The 22089-nt window shown below is 32.8% G+C and overlaps 1 protein-coding gene across 1 annotated transcript; it reads right to left on the bottom strand.

Moving 5' to 3' along the window:
• Nucleotides 1–9551: 9551 nt before the first annotated feature.
• On the bottom strand, nucleotides 9552–11079 carry LOC120270147 (transcription factor IBH1-like). The gene is made up of 2 exons (XM_039277170.1): nucleotides 10385–11079; nucleotides 9552–10032 (listed from the first exon to the last, which is right to left on the bottom strand). Exons 1-2 carry the CDS (start codon nucleotides 10817–10819, stop codon nucleotides 9985–9987), a joined length of 483 nt encoding a protein of 160 aa, XP_039133104.1. The 5' UTR covers nucleotides 10820–11079; the 3' UTR covers nucleotides 9552–9984.
• Nucleotides 11080–22089: the final 11010 nt, after the last annotated feature.

The following is a 22089-nucleotide window of genomic DNA, read 5'->3' as shown; positions in this document are numbered from 1 at the left end:
ACCTCAAAGAAGGAATAAAGAAGAAGTGAAAGGGCTTGATGCTATAAAGGAGAAGAATGTTGCATCAGCAAAGATGAAGAAGATGTAGAAGGTATGGTTAAAAGGTTAAGTTAATTTTCAAGCATTAAGGATGCTATTAGGAAGTTATAGAAAAGTAAGAAACTTGAAAAAGATTCTTGCTCTAAATTTAAATGCATTATTTCTCAGTCCAGAAGCAACACCCTAATCTTGGTCAAAACCCTTCCACTTTGACTCGGTCAAACTTGGTCAAAATTGGTTAAACGATACCTTGACCACAATGACCGTATAACAAACGGATTTCTAAGTGAAATGGATTATTTTCATGCTTAAAAGTCAAAAAGAATTCTATTTAGGTTACTATACATACTGAAAATAAAATAAAATAAAATAAAGGCTAAAGAAATTCAAAGAAACTAAACATGCAAATGCTAGATCTCACATCTTGCCTAACATTATAAAATGAAGAAAATAACAAGCTCAACATTCTCGCATCATCAAATTCAAGTAAATGGCAATATACATGATCAAGTCTCATATAAAACACATTGACTTCCAAAAATAGATAAGGAAGGGATGAGGATTTGTTGAGAAATGGGGGTGAAGGTGTTGAGCTTTTTATGGATAAGGTCTACTGCAAATAACTAATAGATTGGCGGAGATTAGAAAGAGAGAGGTAAAAGTGAGTTGATTGATGTAGAGGAAGTTTGAGAAAGGAACAGTTATCATATTTAGGTGATCAAAGGTGAAGTAGGAATGGATTGGAGAGATCTCATCTGGGAATTGCCACTTAGGGAGCTAGGTGCGCATGGGGAGTCCCTCCCCACTCACTCTCCTATCCCAAGAGGGGATTCCCGGCTTCTTCCCCAGTTGAGCAACTGTGGAGGAAAAAGACCACACTCCCTGTCCTTCGCTCCTAATTTAAAAAAAAAAATTGAGGTATGACTTTATGAGCTTGATATTTATTAGTTCTAATTTTATTATAAGGTAGGGATCCTGCAGGGATGAAGAAAGCCCTCCCTATCCCCGATCCACTACAGGGATTGAAGGGATTTTTCTAATTCTAACTTCTATCTTCAAATCAACAAAACATTTAAAAGAAAACATGAAACCTCAATATTTGATTCAAAAAAATAGCAATAGCAAAATTAAATACAGTTTAAGCAATGAGACTATCATATTCACAAATGATGAAGAGGTTATAGATTCTCTCGGATGATCAAACTTGCTTAGTAGTAGGCAAAAGGCTACTAACAACAACAAATCTCGTAATAATGAGAAAACTAAGGTTGACAAAAGATTCATCAAGAGCTTGAATAATAATTTATAAAATCTTTAAGCATATTTTCATTGAAAGAAAAAAAAACAAAAATCTCTTTTCCAAATAATTTTCTCCAAAGCTACTCTCACTAGCTTCTTTTCAAAGAAGCTTTTGAAAAGGGCAATCTAAAAAAAACTAAAGTTCGCATAGAAGTCCTTGACTTATTTGAAAAATACTTCTTAACCACAAAAAAAAAATGTAAAAAAGTGATGCCTAATTTTGTTTAAATTAACCAATTTTTTTTATTGGAGATTTAGTTAATTTCAGCATAAGCTAACTAATGAGATTGGTTTTATTGGATTTGAGTTAAACATTTAATTAAGTCAATCCATATATGTATAATTTAAAGAAAATCTAGTTTTGCTCATTTCCGTTTGTATGTGTTTTAGCTTTAAAATATTACCCGGACCAAAATAACCAAACTATATAAAATTTGCAGCCAAAAGCAAATTGACTTTGTTTAAAATAGAATTGAGCCTATTAAATTTGGTCACCTTGGCTAGTTAAATCAATTTATACTAAATCTGTATGTAATGCTAGCAACTAATATGTAGTCGAGCATAGCCCAATTCAATCAAATGCTAGAAGTGACAAGACCAACATTAGAGACATCTACAACAACATCAAAATTCACCTTATAATTACTTCTTATAAGGCCCCATATAAAAATGGCACCATTGTTGCAACTATGAACTTTGGCAGAGGCAAGAGTGGCTTGCAAAGGTTAGGTATCGTTTGTTGTTGTCATGTCTCAAGCTTTGTGCTTTTTTCATTTGAGAAAATTTGACATTACATTGAAAGGATATAGATACAAACTCACTAATAGTTAACGGTGGATGCACAGTAAGGAAAGTTGGAGCAATACCTGTTTTAAAAAATTTTAGTTATAAGTTTAAAGTTTTTAAATTTTTGCCTTTGTTTTCCTTACTAGGAGTTTTTTTCTCTTAGTTATTTAACACAATTTGAGACTTGTTTATAAATTATCATATTTGGGGTTTTTAATAAAATATTAGGTTTTAGCTTATATATTTTTGTTTAGCCTAAAAAATAATTATTTTAAATTTTTTTATTTTATCTACATATATATTTATTGTTAGATCCGGAGGGCTAGTTGTGTGTTATTTTTCTCTCAACCTCACACACACACAATCATGCAAGAGAGAAGAGACACACAAGTTGGTTACCTAGTTCGGTATAACCTTGCTTACATCAGGGGGTCGAGCCCGGAGAAAATAATCCACTAAAAGAGGTGAAGGAATGAAGAGTACAACACACTTTCTCACTCGCACAATGACAAAGAAAACCCTCTCAAGATTACCCAATGCCTACTCTCTTCAACCCAACATACCATTGGGTCTCTCACGCGTGTCTCATCCTAAATCTTCAAGCAGAGTATCTCATATGGACATCCCTATGTCCCAATAAAACTTCCTATTTTAGATTTCTCCACGGCTTCCTAACTTGAACATCTTCCAAAGTTAGATGTTGCAACACCAGTTGCAACTGATCTTGCAACACGGCACACCTTGTTGAACATAACTGAGTTCTACCCCGGTTGTAACTGAACTTGAGACACCTTCAACCCTCCCAGTTCCTTCAGTTTGCTTCATAGTAGTTGACTCGTCCTGAGCTTCGCCTGCCTACAACTGCTTCCTTCCTCACATTATTTCAGTAAACCTTCTTCTGAGGGTCACATCCACCAAGGCGCGAATCGATCTCACCAAAGATGGTCTCCAAAGATTTCCAGATCTTCTTTCCAAACTTGGCCCAAGTTTGGCCTTCACAAAATCATCAAACTTGATCTTCATTCATCCAAGTTTGATCTTCAATATATTGTTACTAAACTTGATCTCCTCTCATCCAAGTTTAGCTCTTAAATATTTTTCAAGAATGATCTTCAATCATCCATTCTTGGGTTTCTAATCTTCAATCAAATCTCAGCATATATGTCTTGTAACCTTGAATAGATCCGCCCATAAATAGACTTCATACCAAATTAAGGTCCATGAAAGCTTCATGATGATCTTGTCAATCAATAAGTTATTTCTCTCTTTAGAAATAAACTTCTTATGAAAAGAGTTTACCAAAGTTATAATTCATCATCCTGGATCTTAACAAGGATAGATAAAATCATTCCTAATATAATCTTGCTCTTCAAAAGAGATCCTTTTACCTTGATGCTCATGCTAAAACTATATTTTTCCTCAAATGAATCTTTTTTTGAGAGAAATACGCCAATCATAGTCTCCTACCAAGATCTTCTAGCCACATCACCAAGTGCTCTTGTCATTTCATCATCCTAGTCACCTTGTTTGCCAAATCATCTCATTTGCCTCATCATCATTGCTTGTGCCATGCCATCTGCTTTCTTGTCACATAATGCTAATTTTAGGCTTCCAGACCTAACATGTATATTAAACCTTTTGAATAAAAATTTTAAAACCCCCTTTTAGCTTCTTTCCTTATTTCTAGATCTACTTCTCATTTTTGTTCTCTTGACTTTCTTTCATCCTTCTTTCTAGTGGCTATCCCATTTGTTGTTTTAAACTCATACTTTATTTGGTGACATGTAGAGTAAGGTGTATTTTTTTTCCCGTACTTTTAATTCTTTTAATTGTTTGTATGAAAATTTTAGTAAAGAATTGCTTGTAATTGAGATGGATATGGTTTTGATTTTTTTGTGTGAAGTAAATTATCATTCTATTTATTAAAAATTTCTTTGATAAAAATTGTCTAATAATTAATTGCTTGATATTTATATGAAGCATGAGCATGCCAATGTTAGGTATTTCTATTTTATTTTTTTTTTAATTTGAACTATTTTTTTTACTATTGAAGTTGATAAATGTACATTTTTGCATGATTTAATATGATTTTGTACACTTGTCTGGCATGTATTAGAGTATTTTTATGGAAGATGGTGCTAAAATGGTGAAAATTGTATTTTCAGGTATCATGCAATGCTAAAGGATGAGGAGAGAACCAAAAAAAGCAATCAAGGGCTAAAACGAAGAAGATGGAGCTATCTCGGCATTAATAACTGAAGAACAAACTAGACATAACCACTTACGGCAGTGGTTACGGCTATAAGCCTTAGGTAGAGAACTTTGCAGGCATGCTTATGCCCATAAGGGGGAGCATAAGGATCAATAGCGGGACTTATGGGCAGGACATACGCCCGTAATTCTGACTGTAAGGGCTGTCCCAGTGAGCTTACAGGGAAAAATATACGCCAGTAATGATGGTCACAAGCACAATCCGAAGAAGACTACGACCCAGTGCTTACAGTTGTAAGCTGAGCTGTAATACCAAGACATGAGACCTTATAGACAGGACTTACAACTCTAAGGTGTCCCGCAAGACACATGACCCATCACCTCCAGCTCTTTATAGCCTCGTTCTTATGCCCATTAATGGCTATGTATAAAAGATTTTGACGAGGGTTTTGAAACAATCTTTTGACGTCCAGGCTTTATGAAAGAAGGGAGAGGTTTCTCCAGATCTCTAAAGGGGAATCATCAAGGAGAGGAGGTTACCCACCTTCAAAGAGGAGGATTAGAGCCGTCAAGGTGCACCTTAGCGACATTTGTGGAAGGAAAGGGGGAAGTTCTTAGGTAATCTTAAGAGACACAATTAAAAAGGGTGTTTTAATACTTTCAATGATTTTTGTTATCTCTTGAGAATTGTATGATTATTCTCCATTGATGAAGAACTAATTTTCTAGGTGTTTCAGCATAGATGAACTCTAGGGTTAGATTTGATTGACATTGGTTGTGGATCTTTCATGTGTTTCATTGATTTCTAATTGCAATCTTTTACTTTTGAATTCAGTCGCATCTTCTTATTGTCTTGAATTTTATTGAGGCGAAAGCTCTAGTTTCATGTTAGATGTTCTTGTGTAATGAGTCAAGAGACCCACCTAGCATAGGCAAGCCGTGATTGAAGAAGATTTGTGAGTAAGCCTAGAGATAGGGTACTTTGGAATCGAGAATTCTCCTCCCACAATTCTTATGAGTGAATTGGCAAGTAATTCGTGCATTTTGCAATCATAGGGAGTAGATCTAGAGAGAGATCTCATTTCTACTTTTGTATGGGATTAGGGGCAATTACTTTGAGAGAAGAATTGTCTACACTTCGAATTCCTGTCAATTCTTGCTAAGATTTCACAGAGTGCATTGCGATTGTGGAGTTGTCTATATTAGCACTGTACCGATCAGTTACTATTCATCTTGAGAAAGGGGATAATATACTTTAGGATTTCTCTTGGTTTAATTAGGATTGCTAAACTTACAGACCATTATCCTAGACATATAAAACGTTAGAGGGAGTAGTCTATACATGAGCAGCCTGTTTCCCTTGCTTATTTGACCCTTTTTTTTAGTGCTTTTGATTTCTATTTTCTTTGTATCATTTGTTTTTACATCACACAATTTCAAGTAACCTAGTTTTCAGATTAAGAACCAAACTAGTAGACTCTATTTTCCTTGAGGATCGATACCTTGCTCATCAACACACTTTATTACAAGATCATCACATACACTTTGTGTCTCTATCAAGTCTTAAAATTTTCTCCATATTTAATTCATACTACTCAAATTGAAACTTTAAAATTAACTCATAGTTTGATTGATATTCTCAAATGTTCAAATTTTAGATAACATATATATATATATTGCAAAATTTTTAATTTCATTGTAATATTTTTATTAGAAAATTTTAATTTTTTTCCCCCTCACTGCTGGTAATTCCTAAATTTGCCTTTGCTGATAGCCATGCTAGAAACCTTGATAGTGAGGCTTGATAAACAGAAGATGATAGACTTAATATTATTATTGATGGCTTTAACTCTGATCATGAGTAAAGCAGCAGCAAGGAGATCATCAGCCGCACCGAGGACAACATCTCTATGGAGTTCCTTGTGAGATATGTTGTAAATTTTCCAAATATCTAGTAATCTTTGGTTATTTCTCAAGATCCGTATGACCTCATTTCTATACTATCATATAGGTGATAATTGATTTGGAAAGTATATTTGTGAATTCTATTTAAAAATCTTAGTTTATAAAAATAGCTTTACTCCTTAGAGTAAGAAATTCAAAAAGATTTTGTATTAATAGTTGGGATTTTAATATTACATTGTATTTATACCCACTTTCATAATAATGACATTTTTAAGTCTAAGTCATGTATTTCGTTTTGAACATGTTTTTTGCTGGGCAGGATGATCCAAGTTAATCTAATACATTTAATCAAGTATTTCAAAATGACTTATGGGATTAAATAACTAAACATTTAATAATTCATATTTTAAAAATATAACATTATTAATTAACCACCAATCATTAATTAGAAAAATATAACTTTAATTTTAAAATATTTATGTTAATTAAAGTCAATTTAAAATTTTGTCAATTTTCTATATAAAAAGAATATTCTCTTCAAAATAAATTTTAGCAAACCCAAAATCAACTACATCCACATTTCACATGCCAACCAAACACAGACACAAACTCTATTTCAAATTTGAACTTTAATTTGCATGCACCATGTGGTGGCTGCTTATAAATGGACCTAATATAGGTCCTATCCCTCATGGCATCTCATGCAATAGAAGTGAAAGATCCAAACCTTCTTTAAAACAAAACAGATGGACATAACATAACAAAAACATAATATATATATATATATCAATAAAGTCACCTGTGGTATTACATACCACATCATAAAACTCCCAGAAAATTAACCGTTAGTTGTTTAAATGAGAACGAATACTTTGAGTTGGAATTTTCATGAGAGGAGGTATCTTGCCATGCATCCTCCTCTTCTTTAAGAAATAGCTTTCAATAGGAAAAAATTAAGAGACTTAGAGACCACAAATTTAAATATTTATTTTATAAATAGAAAATTTTAAGAAAATATACTAATAAATTATATGATCATTTTAACATGTTTAAATCTTGCATCCAGTGTTTTTAACAAAATAAACATATATATATATATATATATGTAGTCTTATAATAATTTTCATTCAAATATTATTTATTTGGTTTTTGTATATATATTTGAAAACTCTTGAACTCTTGAGTTTTCTTTCTAATTCCATATATAGAATAAATAAAAAAATACTATGTAAATAATTTTGAATGATAAAATGAGGGGCATTTATTCAAATTAGTCTTCAATATCCACACCATGCACTATAAACGGAAATTTTAATAATTATTTTGAAATTTTAAGTAACAATTGATATTTAAATTAACATGAAAAAGGGATGGCACTTTTGTCATCAAATATGGCATATTGTCACTAGAAGTGTTTGAATGTTCTAATAGTTAGCAATACATATTTGATATTTCCCATAATAATTTTGATGTAGCAGTGATCACATTAAAGTAGGTATGTTCATAAGACTGAAATATATTCTAGAAAGGTTTTAAAAAAAATAAAAAGAGATGTGTTGTAGACACATTACATTACAAGATTCTTTTTAAGATATAAATATGTATCATCTTTATTAAATATGATCAGTAGAGTATTCTCTAACCATTTTTATCAAATGTTAACTTCAAAATTAATTTATATTTTTAGTACATACTTGTCATGAGAGGTGATTGAATTATCATAATCGTATTTTGAAAATTAAGAAAATCAACCTTATATTTAATTTACATAATAACAAAATAAACATATTAGATATATACTCTAAGAAAGTTATTTTATGAATAATCTCATTTTCACCAAATTTTGGTATAATTATAGTTATAAATTGTTGCATATTGAAATATAGTATGAGCAAAACAACACGAGATACTAAATTATGAATTATGATGATATCAAAATCATCATTTTGAGGAAATGCTTAATAAAGTATTAGAAATTAATGATATAATATGATTTCTAGCAAATCTAATTAAAATGGTTTACATGATAAAAATGCTTATTAGAACTAATAATCCTACTAATTAATAATTTCATATTTTTAGAATTCTAGTTAGATTGCTAAAAATGATCTTCGGAGTATAAGGAAATAACATCTCCCTTTATATTTCGAATCAACAAATAAAAAAGGTTTAACTAACTGCCTAGTTATTTAAGGGCTAGATAATGAATGCATTCTTTAATTATATAAGAATCTCTAAAAATGAAAAATCTAATGAGAACAATTTTAGCTTAATCCCTATGGTAATAGATGTGGTGGGCAAAGGTTTGCATGCCTATTCTTTGGTCATACTTTTATAATTATGTAACAGTAATATGAATCAAAAAAATAAATTTAAAAAATTAATCTCATAAAAAAATATTTCAAATCATAAAAATCTTTGAGGATTGCTCAAAAGTAGACTTTATTGAAATAAATTCATGATTTATATATAATCAACCAAATCCTATTTAATCTTCTCTCGTCCTGCTGTTGTTCTTCCCTTCAATTTAAATCTCTTTCCTCCATTCACTCCATGTCATTACTCATGTTTTTTTCCGCCATTATCTCATCTCTTCTACCTTCACTATATATATATATAATATCATAACCAAATTCTGTTCTTTCTTGAGTACACTATATTCTTATTTTTCCTTCACCTCTTTTCTTTCTTTTTCTTGATCATTATCACCTCTATTATTCTAAACTATTTAAAAATATTCACAAAGGCCAAAGGAAGTACATAATGAATAAGTTATCCTAAATAAATAAGTCCTATAATTCCCAATACTTGATAGATTAGGCAATGTAAAGAACAGAATTTCTAATGAAAATTAAAACTGAAAAAAATTTAAATAATCATAATGTCTTGAAAGGAACTTTTAAAATACGTATACTTATTTTCAAAGATTTAGTGCTCAAAAAAATCATTTATCTATATATATATTGACTCCAAAATAAATGATGAAAGAAGAAAAACCATTCTGACTTCTCTATGAGCTAACATGAAGTAGACATAGTAGTTTTGGTGGGCTAACAAAGGGATGCCTACACATATACTCCCAAATGTAGGATGAGAATGTACCTAAATGCTAATCCTAAAAGGCCACATAAAAAAACTAACCATAAACCATGACCTAGGTATGACTACTTTGAAGAGAAGATATATACTCAAAGGAATAATCCAAAAGATATAATGGCAAAAAACAAACACCACCCATGTATGACTATCATGCTGTTTGCATTAATAATGCAACAATATTACTTTGCCCAAAAATAAAATCAATAAGGTGTGACCTGTCAACAGATATATATGCCATTGTTTCAAACATGAAAGACCAAACCAGTTAAAGAAATGAAAAAGCAGTCCATTAGAGTCATGGGAAGAAGGGCAAGATAGACATGATGATCATCTGCCAAACCTCCATGGCCATTCCCTCCTTAAAAAAGTTCAAGAAGGGAATAAACTTGGGTGGGTGGTCTGAAAGCAAATGGGTTGAAACCCTAAAAGATGATGCCCCCTCGTGGGTTATGTCCCTTTGGGTTCTTCATCCATGGCTTTTTGGTTAGACATTAAACAATCTATATCCAAGGACATGGTGTGGGATCCAAAGCCCCACCGTTCTAAGCCCTCATTGTCTGTGTGACACTCTACCTGCCACTCTTGAATGGCCCACATATCATTTTGATATTAATTTAGTGTAATTTACTATTCTAAATACCATTCTCAGCCAGGATAATAAACCCATCTGATATCCTTCCTCCCTCTTCTCACCTGCAACCCTTGCACAAAGTAATATTAGAACATATATAGGACAAGAATCAGTGAACAGAGTGTGTACTGCACCCATAAATCAAGCACAAAAGAGTTTGATAGATGTGTTTAAATATTTACATAAGCACATGATCGATGTGAAGATCTTGTTTCAAGCGGCATAATCTTCTCTAATTTACAAACAAAAGATACTTATGCATATATATATATATATGTTTATACTTACCTAACACAAAGCCAAGTGAACTGCCAAAGCTTACCAAAGTGATCTTAATTAAACATGAACTAGTTTTCTTCAACATTTATTTCAGCATTCAGAAATTGAATCTGCAAGACTCTGCATGAGTCTCACCTGAGCACTTAGACATTGTATGTAGGTAGCTGTCTCTTCAAGCAAGTTGCAGAAATCCATGGCCTTGCCTCCGGGCACCAGACTCCGGAGAACATCAGCTTGGCCAGGCTCTCTAGGCCTAGAAACCCTAATCCTTCTCCTAATAACAAATCTCCTGGCGCTACTGGAAAGACAAAGCCCCCGGTGAAGTCTGCGAAGCACGGCACGGCTCCAAGCTCTCCTGTTACCGGCGGCGCGGGCCATCGACGCATACGCTGCACGTCGGATGCTTCTCCGGCGTTGCATGGTGGAGGAAGTTGGAGAAGCTGAGTTTATAACGGTAAAAGCTCTCAAGAAGTAGGTAGCCTGCATGGTCTTGCTCACGTTAAGATTAGGGTTAAGGTCAGGAGTAGGGTTAGGGTTTCTTGTTGCTTCTGAGCACTTGTTGAAGTGCATGGCTAGGGAAAGAGGGAAGGATAGAGATTTGAAGTACGGAAGGGGAATTACTAGGTGTTGTATGTGTATGTGGGGAAAGATATATAGATTTAGTTCTGACACAAGAGGGACCAGAGTGATCAGAGAGACAAAAAGCTGGGCTGGAAGATATATCTCTGACACAAGCGTCAACTCTAAACTCCCATGTATGTATGTTTTTAAGTGTACCTCTTATAAAAGAAGAGAGAGAGAGAGAGAGAGAGAGAGAATTGATGGTATGATGGAGAGGAAGAAGGAGGAGAGAGGGAATGATGAAAAGAAAGGAAAAAGAATGAAGGGTGGGAGATGAAGGAGTGGGGAATCAAGGCTTGTTTAGATAGAGAGAGAGAGAGAGGTTGGAGAAGTGGATGGTGGGCCAGGAAGAAGGCAACCCACCACATGAGAGCACATGGAGGGAAATGACCCACTTGGATGATGGGAACCTTTTGCCTTTGCTCTCTGTTCTTTCTTTCTTTCTTTCCTTCTTTCTTCTTCTCTCGTGTGTTCTTGTTCTTTTATCAACCAAGGGTACTACATTATATTAGGGACTTGAGGTTTGCACTTGGGTCTTGTCCACTCAGTGTCTTGTGGGTGATGTGGAGTGTTGTGATTGGTTGGTGGGACTTGAGAGTGAGAAGTTTGGGTAGCAAATGGAAATATTATATATATAATATATATGTGAGGGTTATTAGGTTGGTCTCATGTCTACGAGAGAAAGAGAGGGTGTAATTAAAGATTGATTTGAGGGCCGGCCCCGGGTCATTCCCGTGACGGTTGACTTGTTGATATCACGGGGTGGGAGTGAATGGGATTTTGGTTCCTTGCCCACATGGATTGGTTTTTGTTCTTAGAGCACCTTCATGAAATTCCTCATTCTTTCATCAACCATTTTTAGAGTAGCATTTCATGCATGTCTCAGGAAATAGAAGAGGAAATATCCTTTATAATATATATATTATGTATGTGTTTGGATGGATCGATCCTTTAATTTATTAGAGACAATTTATTTTTACTGATTATTTTGGATAAGTAAAATGCTACTTTATATAAATTTCGGTAGTTTTATGTCTTTTATTGCCAAATTTATGAAGAATATACTGCCATGAAATTATTGTAAGTGCTTTGTTTGTTTATTACAGTCTTTATTAACCACTTCTTGGGTTTTCTCTTCTAATTGTTGTCTTTTTTTTTCATAAGGGTAGTGTGATTTATTAATTTAAAATAACAACAAAAATTAAACATGACCGGTTTCACACCAAAATTATGCAATATCAACAACTTGATTTGATTGCCCAAAAAAATTATGATACTGAGTTATAAACTCTGCCAGATTTTATGGTGAAAGAAAAGAAGAAAAGGAAAAAAGTTTAGGTAAAAACCTAGGCCACCCAATAAATCTGGTGCATTCGTGTCCGCACCATGGTTCAGAATTTCTAAGCTCTCCCTAGCACGCTAGTATAAAAGATAACCACTAAAAGCAAGGTTAAAATGATAATGAATAATACTATATATAAAGTGAATGAATTTGCATACTAGAAGCAGACTAAACTTTTAGTAGGAATGTTTTGAAACAATATGGGCCCTCTAACATGTTCCACTTCCCAATCTTAACCCTAATTCATATTCTATAAATAAAAGACCATTATTGGTGTATTATTTTAAACTTTTATTAGCTAAGTAAATGTTGATCTATACATATAAATTTATCCATTTTATATTAACTTTAGCATAGTGAGTCATTTAATCCAATGCCAATATTTGTACAAGATACAATGTGTGACAATGTTTATTATTTTAGTGGCCGGCAACGGAGTAGTTTTATTTTTAAGGTATGCTTGGACGGCTGACAAATATATATATATATATATATAGATTGATAGATGCCCAAGAATGGAGGAGTCATGTGGGAAGACTCATATGCTTTGATGAGATGGCAAGGAATATGTGTGGTTTATTTACATGTGTTTATATTTGAGGCTAGTTTGCCATTTTATTATTAGGCTCTTGTGTGAGAAGTGATTACTAGGCATTCCAACTTTCACATATATATATAGTGGTTGAGATTTTTTTATATATATGTCCTTGGTTGAGATTTTTTTTATATAAATGTCCTTTTCATGATAGATCTGATTGGTTTGATCTGTTATGTGGTTGAGTTTATGCGTTGTGTTCATGAAAAAGTCAAGTTAATTCAATAATCAAGAGCTAGTACATTGCTAAAGTTTGAATGAAATAAAAAAGTAATAGCTAATATTATTTTAAATTATTCAAAAGTGGTATTGAATAGGTTGGAAACTTGGAATAATTTGAGATAAAAATTATTTTAGTAACTACTTAAATAATATGGGCATTAATATATAAATATTCTTGAATATAATCTATATTTTATTTCTGTCTTTTTATGTTTCTAAATTTTTATATTGTTAGTATTTTCCTCTTTACATTTTTTAATTATAAATAAAATATTATTAAAAAATTACTTATTAGTCCTTGAAATTTTTTGTTTATTTCAATAAATTATTCTGACAAAATATTATCATTTGAAGTTCCTCCTTTTTACAACTAGTTTCATCTTATCCCTCCGGTCACTTTTAGAAGTCAAATTCTGTTCGACAACACACAAATTTAAATAGATTTGTCAAATAATAAACGGATATACAAAAAACCAAAGAGCAAAATTAAAAACTGAAAGTGATTTAAGAATAGTAAATCCAAAGTACCAAAACCAAAAATTGAATGTGATATAAAAATAGTAAAACCAAGGTTATCTATTCATTGGATTTAAAAATAATTTTAATAAGGAGAGACTGTCAAGAGATTTGAAAAAATCAAAGGTCTTTTTAGCCCAATAGTAAAGTTGTTTGGACCTCTAATATTAATTTGATAAATTCTTTTTTTTTTTTTTGAAAAAATTTATACATATGTATACTCAAATTCTTGGAATCACACAAACATTTACTTTTCAAATATACTTATGAAAAATTTACACGCATACCCCCTACCTTTGTCTTTGTAGATGTTTACACTTCCCATATATTAACATGGTACTTCTCTAAGTTTTATTTTTTATTTACATGTTTTTCTAAAATTTAATTTTGCAACATATATGAAATAAATGTATATTTTAACATTATTTATATAATTACTAAATGTATATATTAATACAGGACATGCAGATCTTTTTCATATGCTTTATTGAATATTTTAGTATAATAACTTACTATTAACCATAAACAATGGACATATAAAGATCTTTAAAAATCGAATAATTTGTAACTTGAAGGGATATAAATTGAGGAGCGGCGGCAAATTTAGACATCACAAAACGGAGTAGGAGAGACTTCCATTTGCAAACAGTAGGAGGATTTGGACACCTTTTCTTTACAAGATTATAACTTTTTGATTGTGATAAAATCTCTAATTACTTGTTTTATTTTGATTTTTTAATTGTAGTTTTAATCCATTTAATTGATGCACAAGATGATTGATGTATCTCTTCTAACCAACCATTATGCAATTAATATGAACTCATACACTTATATTATTGCAAAATCTTGACAAAAAACAAAGATAATTAATGTTTATGCAATCTAATAAATGCTAGCCTTGTGCTACAGCTCATAATACACAATGGAAATGGCTTTATCATTGAGATCAAATTCACATTAGGTTTTCTAAAGGTTTGAATTTTTTTTCATTTTAATTATTATTATTATTATTATTATTATTATTATTTTCTTTTTGTAATTTTTTTGTGTGGGACATCATTATTGAAGCATGTTTGGTATTTTTATATATAGTAGGAGTTTAAGAAAGTATATTAGTTAGAATCTTATATATGAAAATAGATCATTAGTCTAAATGAATAATAGCATTATAGTCATGTATGGATGAGTCATTTTATCAGGGATGGGGAAAAACAAATTGAAGGTTTCTGTTAATTAAAACTACATTCTATATGGAGTTGGAGCAATTGACCATGTTAACTAATTACCTTATTACCTTATTCATTCAGCTTGAATTCATTGATTAACCAACTTGATTTATTTAGATTAACCAATTAAAGGAGATGGTACCAATGCTTGTAGGGATTAGTTAAAAAGGTCTATCTTTAGTAGGCTACATGCATTCACCATAATCAATTCTATCCTTGCCATAAGAGTCATCCACTATGAATAGATTATTCAGCCCTTCTAGACTTTGTTCAAGTGTACATGGTATACATGATGTCGGCAAGCAACCATTCATATAGAAGCATGGTCATTTTAAAATATCAAAAGTATAAGTTATTTTAATCAAAGGAATCTAAGGAATTATATAAAATGTCAAAAATGATGACTGATGTCTTTAACCCTGGGGGTACTTATCTAAATCATTGTCAATCGAAAACCATATTAACAGTAGGATAAATGTTGAAATAATTGAAAGGAGGACATATAAAGAAGAGAATCAAATCAATATGTTGCAAGAGAAAGAAACAAGACATAGATGTGTCGAAACCATTGATAGTTCTAGTTGAGAAGATGCATGGGTGTGTGGGATTATCAAGATAACACAACAATTTTTGAGACTTTTGACATGACCAATGCAAAAAAATCCAACGAATTAAATGTGCATAAGGAGCATGAACATGGAAAAAGAACCTTATGGTGATCTATGAGATTGGAAAAACTAAAATGGCTCTGATTGCACTAATGCACTCAACTATATTACACATAGATAAACCATTAAAATAGTTTTGAACATCTTAGATAAGTTTAAATGAGATAAATATTTCATTTTAGGATTTAGAATCAATTTGAATTCGAGTGGGTCGAAATAGATGGAATCACGTACAGGCCAATTCAAATTCCATGACTAATCTAAATACCCTTAAATAAAAAGGTTATGTTTGAACAAAAACTTAACTCATTTTTCTCATGCTTCATAAATTTGCATGGCAGATCTCATCTTAGCGAAGGAGGTAACCTCCTTATGGACTAAACCTATAACAAGATTTTTAAATATTGCTCTATTCAAAGTACAACTAATATATTTAAGTTGAATTATTTACGGTAAAAATCATTTATTTTAGGATATTAAAATTATTAAAAAAATTAAATACTAGTTGAAAAGAAATTTGAAATTTGTTAACCAATAATAACTTCCCTCCTATATAAATGTTTTTCCCATATTCTTTTCTCCCAATTCTTTCTTTCGCCAACAATAGGCATAGTGATGGTTTCACATGACTCTCATATTAACAACTATTTAACTTTCAATAACAGTATTTACATCTCTTTGACATCAAGTCATATGTTGCACAATGTTAGGATAATCGGTCTATGATTTTGTCATTAATTTCAAATTGTTTGGGTGGAAGTTTTTATTTTGAATTAATCAAATTTGAATTGATTAATAGTAATTAAATTTAATATTTTACTATTAAAATTATAAATTTCAAATTCTTATTTCTTTAAATAATTATATATTATTGAAAATAGCCTTAATGTAATTTAAAATGCTTAATTTCCGTTCATTGACAGAACCTGGGACAATTTCAAAGGTACTTTCAAAAGATTAATGTTTTTATTATGAATATCATTCCTTAAGCATGAAATATAGAAAGAAACCTTCTGCATTTTTTCCTTTTGTAAATATCATTTTAAAGTTCACTAAAATATCATGTTCATTATATAAAACTTATTATAAGAAAACTAACTCGAAACATGATAAATAAATATTGAATAACTTTAATTTAGTTGAAAAACCGAGAAAATAATTTTATCCTAAGCCAAGAAAAAAATTCAAATTTTGAATCAATTATTTCTGCATCAAGTGAGAATTAAAGAAAGAATAACTATTCTTTTTGTTTTCCGATTGAATGGTGGTTGATAATGATTATCCATAAATAAAAATTAGTAAAGCCCTTTTATTGAAGGATTATCAATAATTAACCGACATTTTTGAGACAAAACTATATTGACATCTCAATTTCCTATAGTTCCATGAAGATAATGATCCTTAGAAAGGTGATAGAAACAAGAGTAAAGCGTTGTAAGGTAGGCCTACAAGAGCTCCCACCCCATGCATGCCCATTGCTTGGAATGGACACCCTAACCATGCTCACTGATTAATATTTTTCATTGACTTGATCACTGATATATCATGTGTTCATGGTGAGCTCAGATTGTTTAGGGCATGTGCACGTGTATTTGACACACTACCAAATCATCAATACCTCACATGGCTGTGTATGACATTATATAATTAGGGTTCTTGTTGACTAGAATGTAGAAAGAGAAAGGAAAATTATTTTGTTGTTTACATATGATTGATAAAATTTATATAAAATAACACTAAAAGATTTAACAAAGTCCTAAATAGCTCAATAAAAGTAGGGAGAATGTGAAATAGTGCACCATGCAAAATTACATTAAAAATATGGCAATTATTTGGATAAAAATATAAAATTAAAATAATTATTGTCTAAGTAGATCGATATCTTCGAATACTGGTGGGACCGCTAATAAGTCTTTTTACTAATTAATTAAATAATTTGTTAAGGTGGATAAGTGTATAAGTGCATTAAATAAAATTATCCACAAAGCATTATTAACGCCACTTGCATGCACAGATCGATGTAGGATATATTCCATATATATATATATGACATCCTATGATCCATGTGTGACTAATAAAGATTATAGCATAACATAATATTCCAACCAATTCCACAAAAGAAATAAATAAATAAATAATAAATTGTAACAGTAAAACTTTTAATTTGAGAAGAGAGGGAGAGAGGTAACTACAAGTTAAGATAGGAAGACAAACAAGAAGGTTCTATCAAATTTTCATGCATCTGGTTTCACTCTGAAAAGCCATGAGATTATTTGATATAATGTAATTTCTATCAGATAATCTTTATAAGACAACAAAGAAAATGAGCCACTGAGATTATATCAAATAATTAACCTACTTTCTGTTTAACCTTCAAACTATCACTAAATTAATGTTGAGCTTGATCAATAAAAAGGTTAACTGATTAAAAATAATTAAATGATGAAAAAAGAAAAGCATGCCGAGTTGTCGGATGATGGCAAAGAAGGGTGCAATTGGGATGAATAGACTCTGATAGCACCAAGGATATATCTAATCCAGTATTAATACAGTTTAAATGAATGCATATTTTCCAAACTAAGAGTCAAAAACTTGGGCCAAAACTTCAATGTGTTTCTAATTAGTGGCCAGTGGTTCCATTGTCACACCATGCTCTTTCATGTTTCAGGTCTCCACAAATTAAAAGTAATATGATTGATCTAATGTTTGATTGATCAATTGTCCAAGCTTTCTAATCTGAATTTGGAATTCAGAAAACTTAAAACAAAAACACATGAGTAATCACATGTTCTTAAAAACAATTTGTCAACTCTGATTTATATGCTGTTGCTTAGTATTTGTGCATGAATGAATTGCATGTTTCTGTTGATTTCGATCTGAGAAAAACCTTGTGATGATGCATGTCTTGGATGTAGCTTGAAATGATCCAAGTTTAGAAGTTCATAGGAAAGCCACCTCTAATTTCAAAATAAAATTACAAGTTATTATTTTCTAGTAGAGCTTCATTACGAAGTTGAGAAAGGAAAATGATTTGGATGAATAGATGGATTTGAATTTCTCTTGGCTTCTTCCAACATCTTTAGATAACATGGCAACTGCTTATATAAGAACTCATACGTACACTGAAACAAATGCATAATAAAATAACCATAACCTCCACAAAGTCACAGATTCTTATACCCATATGTTTGGTTCGCGCATAATAATTTGGAGGTTTTGATAAATTTTCTTCATTTGCTTAAGCTGATGTTTTATTAATTCAAATTGTCTTGCTTAGGAAAAATTTCAAGTTCATAACAAATAATAAATGAATTACCTTTTTGGTTTTTTTGTGCCAATAGACACTCACTACAACAAATTGTATTTTTAGTGATAACAAAAGTTATCACTAGACATAGTTAACTCTGCATTAGCTACAGGTAAATCTTTACACATCAAACCTTTCTTTGAGTGAAAACTTCCCTACCGCTGGACTTGAGCTTCAAGAGTGGATGGAGGTGGGATGGCCGCCTCTGGCTCTTCGGTTCCCAAACCCCCTCTAGGCATCAGACCTAGTGTCTCTTGGGCCAACATTGTTGGATCTCGAAGCAAGGAAATCCAATCAAAAATACCCCCTTCATCTACAAAAAGCCCACTTTGATCGACTAAGAAATTCCATTCAATGTCATGTGAAGATTAATTAGGATCTTTGGCTCCAGGCCAAAAATGGCATGCAGTCGTCCCCTCTATGCCAAGTTCCTTGGGAAAGCTCTCCCCCTTGATGAAGCAAAACTTACTCTCGCCAACGCTTGGAGAGGTCTAGGTGGCTTCACTAGCGTAAACCTGCCAAATGGCTTCTACTATGTATGCTGTGAATCTTACAACTTTCACCTTGGCGTGAATCCTTTCAACCAACTTTTGAAAAACTTTCTTCTGCTGTTGTTTCGATCTAGTTGTACCACATGCCGATCAAACTCTGGGGGCTAATCTCCTAGAGACGGTTGCATCTTAGTTTGGAAGAGTCTTAAAAGTGGATGAACATACTATGGATAGATCTAGAGCTAAATTTGCCCATGTTTTGGATCTCAATCAACCTCTTCGACAAGGCACCTGGGTTCAGTATGGTGATAACTGTGTTTTTGTATTGGCCCTATGTGAAAAGTTTTTGGTTTTTTGCTACAAATGTGGCTGAGTTGGTCATGGTGAAGCAACCTATGTCTTTTCTAGCAATCGGCTACGTCTTTCTGATCAGTTAGTGTTCCTTGCACTGGTGGTGCATGAGATCGTGCAAACTGATCAGAGAATGCAGCTTGATGAGCCTTCTAAAGAACAGGTATGATATCACTGATGCTTGTAATTCTTAACCGCCTACCATTGGAAATGAGGATGATAACTCCAATGATTTTGGCCCTTTGCTTAAACCACAAGTCGAAAAGGTCCCTATCATGGTCATAGCCATGGTAACGGCCGAATCCCTATCCGATGGAATCCCCTGAGAAAGACGATCTTGATGCTAACACATGGATCGGTTCTCAACACGTGGTAAATAGATTGCCTATCTTCGTTACATGTGGAGGTCATGCAAGGCATGGTGGGAAAAAGAGACTTCTCCTGCAATCTGATCTTTCGAATACCTATCCCGAGGTGAATCCTCCCGTTATGGATGTGTTGGAAAAAGATGAAAATCCCATTAGGGATTTAACTCCATCTTTTCACCCTCCTGACATCCTGCCTCAGAAATCCTCACCTTCCCTGCAGCCGTCTGTCAAATCTTCTGACATCCCACTTTTGCTCAATTCCAATGCCACTTCTTCATAGTCTTTAATCCTTTGCGTAATTTCCACTCCTTCCCCAAATACTAAGACTACTACCCTGGTGGAAAATGCCATTAGCCACCCCTTGGGAGCTCCAACGGTTGTGTCTTCTCAAAAGCTAAAGCAAACGATTCCTCCTTTGCCTAGACTCAGCTCCTCTATGTTGTCCTCTTCTTCCCATCTTGATTCCTCTTCTCCTTCTCCGGAAGACGATCATCACTTGATGGTAGTGGTCAAACTTGTTGGAGTTCTCTCTCGTTCATCTTCAAAAGATCAGAAGGTGGAAGATGCCTCCTTGCTTGATGACGATGGAGCATCTGAATCAACCATGGAACCCAATGACGATATGGTTCTTGGTCAATTCCAAAAAGATGCAAAACTGGAAGCTTTGGCAAGGCGATCACCAAGCAAGGAATCGTCTCACCCAAAGAAAGGGAGAAAAACTCCCGTTTCCTAACATTTTCCTTTTTCCCCTTCTTTCATTATAATTATGATGTCTATTAAAGTTTGTTGCTGGAATTGCAGGGTATCTCAAATTCCAGAACTCTGGATCTTCTCAAAAATATCATTCATCAAATGAAACCTGATATAGTTAGTCTTCTTAAAGATTAGAACTCGCATTTCTCCTCCTCTCCTATGCATGTGTTTACTCATTTCATTTGTCGTACAAAAACTAATCTTATCAAGTGGTGGGTTGCAAGTTTGAGCAATCTGGAGAAGGAAATTCATAATATTGAAACTGAAATCACCAATATTGAAAGTACTGAAGCTAATTCTCCTGATCCTTGGCACCAAACTTGGCTCCGTGCTTTCTATAATAGACACAAAGTGATGCTTCGCCAAAGCTCCTTATTTTGGGCTTAATATGAGAAGATGGGGACCGAAACAACAAGTACTTCCATAACTTGGTTAAAATCAGGCATCACAAGAACAAAATCAACGCTATCAAGGACCAGTCGGGTAACATCTTCACTGATCATTTGGGAATTGAAAACTGCTTTCTAAATTATTTAAAAAATATATGATTTTTGAAAATGTCCTTTTTCTCTTAATCAACTTCTTCTAATCATGCCTGATGACTTCACTACAATTTTTGAGGATAGGGTTCCTTTGATTAAACCCGTTACTAAGAGGGAGATCTTTTGCACCCTAAAATCCATGGCTCCTGGTAAAAGTCCTAGCCTTGATGGAATGAATGTTGATTTTTTCCTTTATTATTGGAACATTATCGGTGACTCTTTTTTTAAAGCTATCCCCACTTTTTCAGTACTACTAAAATGCCTCTCTCTTGGGGTAGAACTTTTGTTACCCTCATTCCCCAAAATGATTCTCAGCAGTTGGTTACCGATTTTTACCCCATTTCTCTCTGTAACGTCAGTTATAAAGTCATTACCAAAATTCTTGCAAACCATTTGAAAAATGTGATCTCAAAACTTGTTGGTCATGAACAAAGTGCCTTTCTTGTTGGTCGTTCCACTTTTGATAACATAATTGCTGCCCAAGAAATTGCCCACTCTTTAGAATTTGACTACCTTTCCCTTTATGATGATGGCAAAAACTGATATTGAAAAAGCCTTTGATTCGGTTGAGTGGAAAGCTATTCTTGCTATCCTCCAGAAGATGATATTTCCTTAGCTTTGGATTTCTTGGATTCAAGAGTGTCTTTCTTCTGCTTCTTTTTCTATTCTCATCAATAGTCAACCCACCCCCTGGATATTTAGCAGTAGAGGAGTGAGGCAGGGAAACCCTTTCATCTTGTTACCCAGGATCTCTCTGTAATCTTCAACTGGGCCCTCTCCCTCAATCTTGTCCCTCGCTTCAATAGAAACCTTCCCAGAAATTTCAGTCACCTTATGT

This window comes from Dioscorea cayenensis, chromosome 10 (genome assembly GCF_009730915.1).
Source record: "Dioscorea cayenensis subsp. rotundata cultivar TDr96_F1 chromosome 10, TDr96_F1_v2_PseudoChromosome.rev07_lg8_w22 25.fasta, whole genome shotgun sequence".
NCBI lineage: Eukaryota > Viridiplantae > Streptophyta > Magnoliopsida > Dioscoreales > Dioscoreaceae > Dioscorea > Dioscorea cayenensis.
Note: the sequence above shows the minus strand (reverse complement) of the source record. Positions and strands in the feature narration are given on the sequence as shown.